The 10,491-nt window shown below is 40.9% G+C and overlaps 1 protein-coding gene across 12 annotated transcripts in view; it reads left to right on the top strand.

The window, feature by feature from the left end:
* Positions 1-10,491, top strand: part of LOC142027083 (zinc-regulated GTPase metalloprotein activator 1A-like) — a 30,300-nt gene continuing 19,809 nt past the window's right edge. For 10 of the 12 annotated variants that reach the window (XR_012649001.1, XR_012649002.1, XR_012649003.1 and 7 more), the window contains exons 1-7: positions 1-126; positions 249-396; positions 1,557-1,643; positions 2,518-2,614; positions 3,819-3,910; positions 7,306-7,365; positions 8,435-8,472. Coding sequence is in view for 9 of the 12 variants with exons in the window: in XM_075020719.1 (XP_074876820.1) it covers positions 285-396; positions 1,557-1,643; positions 2,518-2,614; positions 3,819-3,910; positions 7,306-7,365; positions 8,435-8,472 (486 nt within the window). In the remaining 3 variants the exon portion in view is untranslated. Of the gene's footprint in view, positions 127-248; positions 397-1,556; positions 1,644-2,517; positions 2,615-3,818; positions 3,911-7,305; positions 7,366-8,434; positions 8,473-10,491 lie in introns of those variants that run through there. The other 2 variants (XM_075020722.1, XM_075020725.1) reach the window with 2 other exon arrangements.

The raw sequence follows: 10,491 nt of genomic DNA, 5'->3' as shown, positions 1-10,491 counted from the left end.
GAGGCCGCCCTGAGGGCCAAGGCGCAGGCGCGGAGGGGAGGCGCGTGACCGCGCTGCGTCCCAGGCGCTGCCGCCCGGGCCGGGCCGGGCCTGTGGCGTGGGCTGCGTGACGTCGGGCGGGCGCGGGTGAGTGAATGGCGGCGGGCGCCGGGGCTGCGGGGGAGAGGGCGGGCGGCTGAGGGGAGAGCGGCGCCTTGCCCCGGCTGGCCCCGCCGCATCGCCGCCTTCTGCCTTTCCCTCTTCCCTAGCCGGGGCTGCGCCGGGCTGCGGGGGCCCGCGCTCTCATGGAGGACGAAGACTGCCCCGACCTGATCCCGATAGACGCCGGCGGCGCGGAGGAGACCCAGTCCAGCCCCAGCGGCAAGATCCCCGTGACGATCATCACGGGGTACTTGGGTGAGGAGCGGCCTGCCGCGCTTGCCGGCGCCGGGAAGAGCTGTACGGCCGGCCTGCGGGCTTCGCGTTGTTGGCGTCGGGAACCCCTGAGGGAGAGGCTGGGGCGCCGGGCTGCAGGGCGGCCCGCGCACCGCCCGGCGGGCGGAGAAGGTGCCCCGGCGGGTCTGGCAGCAGCTTCCGTGCCCGCGAGTTGGGTGGGTAAGCGAGACCCTGACGGCGTGGCGGGAAGGAGTCCTCAGCGCTGCTCGTCCCGCGTTTTCTGCGCCGTGCCCTCACGCCGCTCCTGGGCAGCGCGGGTCCAGTTAGATCTGCAGAACAGTTTTCAGAAGGTGGGCAAGCTCCTGTTGCTGCTTTTACCAGCCTGATTTCGGGGTCCGGTTCGCTCTGGTCATGCTTGACGAATCGCTTTTTGCCCCTTAACGTCAGAACAGTGTAACGTATTTGCCTCAGTTAAACGCAGACTGAATTGCGGTCTTACAAATGTGAGGTCCAGCCTCCCTCTCTTTAACCGACACAGTTGTTGGGAGCTTCAAATGTAGTTATGTATGGTAAAGATCAGGTTAAATTTAGGATCGTCAGCACTGTTCAGCTTTGTTCTGTATCATGCTCTCGCAAAAATGTAAGGGCAGAGAAGGAAGATTGTTTTACCAAATTCCCCTAGCTGTGACCTTGTGCATGGGATGAAACTGTTAGTAATGTGGTGTTACAGAAGTTGTGAACACCTTGCTTAACAATGCCTCATCTAATGGCAGTAGCACATCAGCGATTACTGATGGTAAAAGAGCTGGTCAGAAAAGTCAGGGGGAGGGAGAAGAATAAGCGCGCCTTTTGTTGAGAGAAACATAAAAATGAGTTTTCTAGGAAAAAGCTGCCCAGCTGGTGGGGACTTGTAAGTTTATCAAGCACTGATGCTTAGTGAATGGAAAGCTATGGGTCTTCTAAAGCTGAGATTTAATGTGCAGATAGTTCTATGGGGTCAAATATCTCTACAAATTAATTTTTACAGTGTTGTTATAGAATGCAGGTTACAAGAATGAAAACTTATATTTCAGAAGAGATCAGATTTGTCTGAAGTGTGCATATGCACAACAGTATTTGCTTCTTATTTGAAAATTTAAGTTTTTCTTAACATTTTAATAGAAATGTGTTCTGTGTTCTAGGAGCTGGGAAAACAACTCTTCTAAATTACATACTGACAGAACAGCATAACAAAAGAATAGCAGTTATTCTGAATGAGTTTGGCGAAGGTATGTAAACCTGCAGAAACAGGGGTTTTAGCCATAAAATGACAAATATATGCAATTTCTGGAAGTCAAGAACATTGTAGTTTTAAATCCGTTACTGAGATTATTGACATACCTCATAGCCTTCAGAAGGGCAAAAAGTCTTTTGACTAGTGTTCATAAAATAATGCTATGCATTAATCTGTTTTGTACATAAATTCAGTCCCTCAGAGTCAAGTAAATGAATACATCACCCTGTTGAAAGTGCTATACCTCTATTTGTCCTACTCGGTTTCAAGCAAATGGAAATTAAAATAACATGTTGGTAGTTAATATTTTCTTTCCTTTCCCCTCAGCCACTTGCAGATCACAAATTATCCTAGACCAAGAAAATGGGAAGATGTGTGCTTGGTGTCTATGATTCTTTAAACCCTTTGCTTTCCTTCTCAGTATTTTTAATTGTTAGGGCTATAACTTAATATCCATACCATAGGCAGTGTTGCTTACAGTTTGCACTGTGTTGGTGATGGTTTGTTTGTTTTCATCAACAAAGATGCATGCCACTTTTCTGGTCATGGAGCCTAAAATAAAATGTGTAGACAGAGCCTTTATTTGATATGGAGGTAGAGGCTGACTTCCCTTTTTAGCAAAGTTGGTGGCACTTATGCTGTACTTTCATCCTCTGGATTTTGGTCTTTGTAGAACCAACTTGACTTCGGCTCTTAAATTTCCCTTAAAACGGAAAATACTAATTTCTGAAGAACATGTCAGAAACATGGTCTCAGAAGAGAAAAATACAATTCAAAAATGTATACCAACTTGAATCTTTCATACCTCTTTTATAGGCATTGTCATGCAAATTTGTAGATTAAAATTATAGCACTACTTATATTTCCAGGAAGTGCCTTGGAGAAATCCCTGGCAATCAGTCAGGGGGGAGAACTCTATGAAGAATGGCTGGAGCTCAGAAATGGCTGCCTGTGCTGTTCAGTAAAGTAAGGAAGGACTATTGTACAAGTTCTTACAGTGGGTTTTGGGGGAATTGAGGAAAGAATACATTCAGGATTTGATTCCTAAAACTGATGGTGGTATTGATTGAGACTTCTTTTGTCAGGTAAAACAAGAATTGGAATTTGGGAGACAGAAATCTATTTCCTTTTGCTGCCTTACTGGATTTGGACTTAATGTCTTTCAGAAAAATGATCTAAATACCAACTTATACACCATTGGGGTATCATAGCGTAGGGAGCTCTCCCTCTTCTGTTAGTATTTCATGCTTTTATATAGAGAGCTAAAGATTCAGGAAGGCTGGAACTAGGACTCGAGTTTCCTAATTTCCACATTGAATACTTACTCTGTTTCTTTCTCTGTATGTTGGTTAATACTTGAATATTGTGTACCTCAGAAAGGGTGGAGGGAGAACCTTTTGGTGACCTAATGAAACACAATATTCCAAATTATAAGCTGGTGGTCACATGAAAAAGCCAGAGTGTATTTGTTTCCTGGACATGTTTTTACCCTGTTTGTTTGAATGCTGGATTGTTTGTGCTGAGTTTGTAATAAAGGTGATGGTCTGTTTGTCCTGAAAATTTGGAAGAACTGGTCCTATGCCTTAAATTGGGATAGTAAGTGGAAAACAGAAGGCTCTTTTGTGTTGTGTTCTCCTGGGATTAAGGAATGCTGCCATTGCTGCTGTGCTTTATATACATTGGTTTCTTATGTAAAATGCCATACATTTCTGCTTCAGGCTGCCTTCATCAGTTGAGATTTGAGTAAATGACACATCTTAATTTTCTTGTAGGTGAGGTGGAAAGGCAGGAGAACAGGTTCAGTTCTCCCACCTCCCTCCATGCACTCCTTTCTTTTCATAGTCTCAGCTGCCAAACCAAATAGTTTACACGGTCCTACTGTCCTTTACAGGGTTTTCAGTGTTTGAAAACAAATCTTCATTTAAACTACCTTTATATACCTGTTGGGAGTAGGCAAATACTATTTTCAGACTAAAATGTAACAGAAAACTACGATTTGCCTAATATTAGAGCAGCAGCTTGATGACTGGATTTTCACTGTAGACTGTAAGTCCTGACTCAGGCCTTTGCTTTGATGGTACTGACACTGTGTTCTGCATCAGAAGATACACGTTTATACATGTTTTAGCTTGTTTTGTCTGTTCTCGGGTTTAATTGTTTCTTCTTACAGGGACAATGGTGTGAAGGCTATTGAGAACCTGATGCAAAGGAGAGGAAAATTTGACTATATATTGTTAGAAACAACTGGTTTGGCAGATCCAGGTAGTTCACATTATGGTTTTCATAACCATGATAATTATACTGTTTTTATGAAATGCTTATTTGCTCACCCGTCAGTTCACTGTGCAAAATGTAATATAAAGTGGTGAGTTGTCAGGCATATGTTTGATTGCCATGTAGACTAAAACTGACTGGATAAAGTGCAAAAGCAGGCTTGTGGGTGGGCTTGTTTGGTTGGGTGTTTTGTTTTTGCTTTTTTGAACTTGCTGTACATTCACTCTAAAGCTTAACAGAAATCCAGTTAAAATATATTTCTACCAAGAAGACACACTGAGCTTAGACAAGAGAAGCACACGCTGAAACTAGCAGTTTTCAGTAGGCTTTTGCTGTTCTACATTGCTTCTTCTAAAGTATAAATTATTAGCATCTGATGTATTGTTACGTTGGTTGTGATAGTTCTTATGTTTTGTAAAGTCATAAGATATGCTGCAGAACAAACTAATACATTCTTCTGGCAGGTACAGAACACTAACAGATCTTAGAAATTCCCTGTGTGCTCTTTAGTGATATTTTATATAAAAAGGTGTTTAAACTTGGTGTCCTGTTAGTAATAGCTATTTAAAACAATTTTCTCTGAACCATCTCAGTTAAAAATGTGCTGTTGATTGAAAGTGAAGGAAATTCTTTTTAGAAATTCAGTTGTTTCCCATTTAGGAGATTAACACTTCCCAGCAAAAAAACTAAATAGTTGTCATGGTAAAGTAATGTTCTTCAAAAGAAAGGACATTGATTTGGTCTCTGTTACACACGAATGCTATTTGAGTCAAATTGGAAAACTATTAAGCGTTTTGGAAAAAAAATCAATAGTTACCAGAAAACCATTAGATGTTGTAGCCCTTGCTGTATCTTGCATGAGCAAGCAGTGTGAACAACTGACAGGTATTTGGTGTTGATACAGAGTGATGTTTGGAGAACTGCATCTTGTCACTTCAGGTGGACAGTTTGAGGTGTTAGAATAATAAGTTTAGTTACTGATTTTTTTTTTCTTCTGATATGCCCAATAGTCTTAGACAGGCTGCCAGTAACTAAGTATCTGATAATTGAAAAAGCAAGTATTGTTGCTGTCAGCTCCTCCTGTCCTTCATATTGTGGCACTGATATATGTTAAATTGGTTTATTTCATAACAAATTATGATTATTTTTTTTTAAATACACAGCACATCCTACAGTTGCTAGAATCTGTTTACAGGGCCTTTTTGTCAGAAAACAGGAGTAGCATACTCCTAGGCCACATGTAGTACACAGGTATCAGGTTACAGATTCCAAGTCCTTGATAGAATGTGGTCCCAGTTGTCCAAATACTTGCTGAATCTCTTTGCTCCAGACTCGTCAGTTTACTATGTTCCATTTTACATCCTGAAGAGATAAAAATGATTATACAAAGAAGAGAGAGTATTACGTGTTTCATTATTCCAGAAGTATCTCATCTGAATGGAAATTCGGTGGATAAGGAGGCCAAGCATGTGAAAAATACTAGAATCATATAATCACGGAATAGTTCAGTTTGGAAGGGATGTTAGGAGGTCTTCAGCCCAACCTCCTGCCCAAAGCAGGGGCAGCTATAAGACCAGGTTCTTTGGGATATCCAGTCATATATCTCTGTCCTCTGAGGATAAATGTGACACAACCTCTCCAGGCAACCTGTTCTCTGCCTGCCTTTTCATGGTGAAAAAACATTTTTCTGATATATGTGGTTCGAACCTTGCTTGCTTCAACTTACTACAGTTGTCTCCCATCCTTCTGCTGCAGCCTGGCTCAACCTTCTCAGTGACTCACCTGTAGGTACCAGGGAGGCTGCTGTTAGGTTCCGCAAAAGCTGTCCCTTCTCTGGGCTGAACAAACGCAGTTCCCCCACCTCTCCTTGTAGGGCCTGTGCTCTGGACTCAGCTGTCTTGGTGATCCTATGCTGATGTCTTTCCTGTATGGGGGATCCCCATGCTGGAAGCACTAGCCGCATGTGGGCTTGAAAGTGCTAAGCAGAGGAAAATAACCTCCCTCAGCCATGCTTCTGTTGCAACAGTCTGGGGTGCTTTTGGCCTTCTCTGATCCTGGGGCACACTGCTTGCTCAGCTTGCTGCCTACCAGGACCCCAGGGCCTTCTCTGTAGACCTGCTCCCCAGCCAGTCTGTCCCTAGCCTGTATCATTGCCAGGGACTCTGTTCTTAAGTGTATTAGTCAACAGTTTTCCTTGCTGAATTTTATCAGGTTCTTTTTGGCCATTCCTTCCTGCCTGGCCAGGTCCCTCTGAAAGATAGCTCTACCCTTAGCTACATCAACTGTTCGTTTCCGAATTTGGTGTTCTCTGCAAATGTGACAGGCATGTCTTCCATCCCCTCCTGGCTTCCTGGTGGAGATGTTGAACAGGACAGGTCCAAGGATAGACCCCTGAAGTATCCTGCTTAGTACTGGCTTCCAGGTAGGGTATGCCCTGTTAACTGCAACCTTTAGAGCTTAACTATCCAACCAGTTTTACTTAATTGTCTTTCCATTCAGGCTGGTAATGTCCCAGCTTGGTTACTAGAATATCTTCGAAGACAAGTGTTGAAAAATTTGCTAGAGGTGATGTAAACTCCATGCAGTGCTCTCCCCTTGTCCACAAATACAGTCATTTTTTCCACAGAAGGCCAGGTATGTCTTTTCCAGATTGATCAGGCATGATTTACCCTTGTAAACCTCCCTTCCAGTACAATATCTGTTTGCAAATTGAACCTGCCTTAGATATTTCTTAACTCAATCTATCTTAAAATTGTCTAAAGCCAGAAGCTTTCCTGTGCAGACTTGAGATAAGGAACACATTATTTTCTATATCCAGTTATTCTTGACTTTATTCATCCAGTTCATTTATGATGTAAGAAACTGCAGATGAGAGTATAGAAACCAGTGAAGAAGAGGAGGTCCCTAGGAGAGAGCTGATTTGTCTCAAATGTTCCAAATCCATTTTTCTTTAACTGTTTTATCTCCTTTTTTATCTCCTTTTTTTTGTGTGTGTGCATGCCATGACCTAGAAACAGTGGCTGAAAGGTGAAGAGGGGGAGTACAGAATTTTTTAGAAATGAGGCAGCCTTGGAGTGTGGTAATGACAGATAGTTGTCTTGCGTGTAAGTTGTCTAAATTACCTTTACACAGTATCTGGAGCTGTGAGATTTTTAAAACTTTTTGTAGTCGTAGCTGTTGATGTGCACACAGGTATAGTGCTTTGGTAGCTGTTGTTAGGTCAAATGTGTGGTTGGGTATTCAACATCTATGATGCTTTCCGAGTTTGGAGGAGAGGAGATTCAAGTACAGCACTAAAAATTGAGTTTTTCTTTGAAATGTCTGAATATTGATAGTTTACTGGAAAATGTCAGTTTTGGAACTGAATGTACTGTACTTCTCAGGAGCTGTGGCCTCCATGTTCTGGGTTGATTCTGAGCTGGGAAGTGACATCTATCTTGATGGTAAGAAATGCAAGCTTGTTTTCCAATGTATTGGCATTCCATACCTGGATTTAGTATAATGTACTCTTATCATTTAAGGCAAGGTTTCAGAGAATGTTTGAAACGCATGATCTTGGTTCTCACATCCCCAGATTTGACTACGGAGATCCACTTGCTTATTCTGATGCTTATTTATCTACTTGGTGAGCTGTTTCAGTTTGCTAAATCCAACAGAAGTTGTGTAATGCTTTGTGAAGGGATCAGATATGGAGAGGTCTTGATTGTGGTGTAAGGGGGGAAAAAAACCCCTCATTAGTTAGATGTTACAAAACATTATTTAAGAGTAATATTTCAGCTCTTGTTATCTGTTTTTTTCCCCCCTAATGTTTCCTTTATTCTGAACTCTTAATTTGTCAACATCAGGATTTTCCTGCCTTTTGTTTTCTGCCTTCTTTGCCTATTGTACTCTTGTTAGCTCTAGTATTTGCTGTGTTCCAATAAAAATCTGAGTTTAATACAAATCATCACTATATGTAGTTAAAGAGCATGTTGAATGTTGATTTTTTTTTTTTTATGTAGGGAAAAAACCTTACTTGTTGGCTTAAAAAAAAAAATCCTGCTAACACTTTGGTCGGTCTGTGAAATAACTGTCTAGCCAAGCAAACGTTCAATTAAATAGGAAATAGCTTCCTAAGTTTCTGCCAGAAAATTGCCGATTCCTGGTCACTTACAATCAGAATAACAGTATACCTCAGTCAGTCCATCCCCTTAATTTGTTTCAGTAACTTGTAAAAGCATACCTCTGCCAATTTGCTGTTGTGGAAGAAGGAGGAGAGACATCCACCTTTTGAGAATTTCTCTCACCTGGTTTGGTAGACATTTGTTTTTTTTAACCACAGTTATGAGTAACAACTAAGAAAATAATGAGGTGACAAGTCTAATGTTCAGATACACTGGAGGCATTGGAAGTATTATAACCAGTTCTAAATGGTATGATAGTTACTTCGGTAGTTGTACAGGAAGTTTCCAAGTTGTTAAATTGTCAGCTGCTTTCAGCACATTTCTGTGCTTTTTTAATGTTCTTTTTTAGGTATTGTATCTGTTGTTGATGCAAAGCATGGATTGCAGGTAAGTTACTGGATTTGTTAGATAGTTTAAAATTGCAACGTTAGAACAGCAATTGCAATGATGTTCATCCAGATTAATTGCGTTTTTATAATAGGTTTAATTCTTACAATGGATGAGGATGTATTTCAGTTGCTGTGGTACCTTAGTACTATGTTTTGAATGGGAACAAGACAGTACTGATATTCATAGGAATTCAGATTCTTACCAGCACAGTAGCATGTCTACTAAGAGTTGTCAGGTTGCTACATCCTTGATCCCTCCTAGTTCTATCACTTCATTTGGGAATCTTGGTCATATGCCAAATAGGCATTTGGATTACTGTAAAAACAGTGGAGAAGTTTGTGTTACAGAGTGTCATTGGTCCATGTTACTTGAGAGGAGTAAGGACAGACCTCTGGTACCAGTGTGGTAACAAGCGAGTTAGGGCTCAAACTGCAAAAGGTGCTAATGTAATGGCAGTTGTGGTGAGGAGAGATGACAGACCCAGGTGTCTAGGTACCATTTCAGATTAAAAGATTACTTCATTATATGGAAGCAGACAAAAAGAGCAGGTATTAGAGTAATCTATAGAAAGTGTAATGTAAGAACAGACCTATAGAACAGTGAGTTTGGATAACAGAAGAAATTGTGATTAGATCAAATAGTTCAACTTTTTTTGAAATAGCTAGACATAAGTATAATTATTTGCAACTTGATAACTTAGGAAGTGACTACTTTGATTAGGTACTGATTTTGCAGGATTGAAAATAAAAGTGACCATACGAAGGGATGCTTCCACGGTATAAAGATCCTGTCATGCTGTGGAAGTGTTTTTAATATCTCTTTATTTTACAATGGCTGCAAGAAGCTGAGAGAACTGAAGAATGATGGTTAAAAAATAAGGAAGTGATCCCTCCTTTATAAGATTTTATTTTCTTTGGACCATGTGGGTTTCTTGTTTCAGTTGAGCTGATCTAATAGCTGATTTACCGGAAGGGGGCAGTCCTGTTCTCCTGTCAAGTTGTGTTGCACCAGGACAGAACTAATCTAACCCCATAGCAAGCCAGTTTGGCGAGTTAAGCCATCGTGTTTTGCAAGGACTTTTGCAGAGGAGTTGGTAGAAGAATGAGGGGAAGGGACTGAGAGGTGGTTTGCCCTTTTAAGCAGGAACTGACTTTTAAGTCAGCTCAACTATAACAAAAAAACACAGCATGTCTTAAGTCAGACCCCTTTTCAGCTGAGTGCCCTCATACTAATTCAGATATGTTTTATTACTTGCAAAAATGTTCTGTTTATCTTTTTCTTCATGCAATGCTGAGATATTGGCTTGAATCAACTATAATTGTGTTGCTCACAGCAACACTAAATTATTATTGTTTAAAAAATAAAATTTTTAGTATTTAAGCTTTCAAGTAATATGTCAGAAACAACACAGAAATGTTTTGAAACATTCAGCTTTTCTATCCATTGTTATCTTTGACAGTTCAGTGGAAACTCTTACATTATTTAATCAGTAAGCCTGTACATCACTGACATCCACTCAGAAGAATAGAAACTTAAGACTTTCTTAGTTATATACCAAGTAAACAACCTTTGCTTTGTATAAAGGACTTGCTGAGTTGTGTGATTCCTCTGGTTGCAAAGCTTGACCTCAACAGCTGCTTGTGATTCAAAGAACTTTGAAAGCCATACAGGTAATGACATTGAGGTAATAGGCAGCAATTTAAGGGTGTCATGCTTCAAAGAACCAACACATCAGAAGAAAAGCTGACAAATAGTAGTACCCTGCGACCAGTCAGCCAAATTGAAACTGCAGTGGTAATTGATATCATGGGTTATCACTAATGAATTTGTCACCCAGCAATCTGAAATACTCATTTTTTTAATCAAGGGCAAACAGTTGGACAACTTGAAGTGACAGTTCTCTACCTTCAGGACTTGACATCTGAACTACTGACATTGTTCTTTTCAGGGCAACAAATCTGACAACATTTAATTCAATAGAATCAATATACAGAGGATTACAAAGAAAAGGTCAGA

The sequence above is a fragment of the Buteo buteo genome, chromosome Z, assembly GCF_964188355.1.
Source record: "Buteo buteo chromosome Z, bButBut1.hap1.1, whole genome shotgun sequence".
In the NCBI taxonomy this organism is placed as follows: domain Eukaryota; kingdom Metazoa; phylum Chordata; class Aves; order Accipitriformes; family Accipitridae; genus Buteo; species Buteo buteo.
This window is presented reverse-complemented; position numbering and strand designations above follow the sequence as displayed.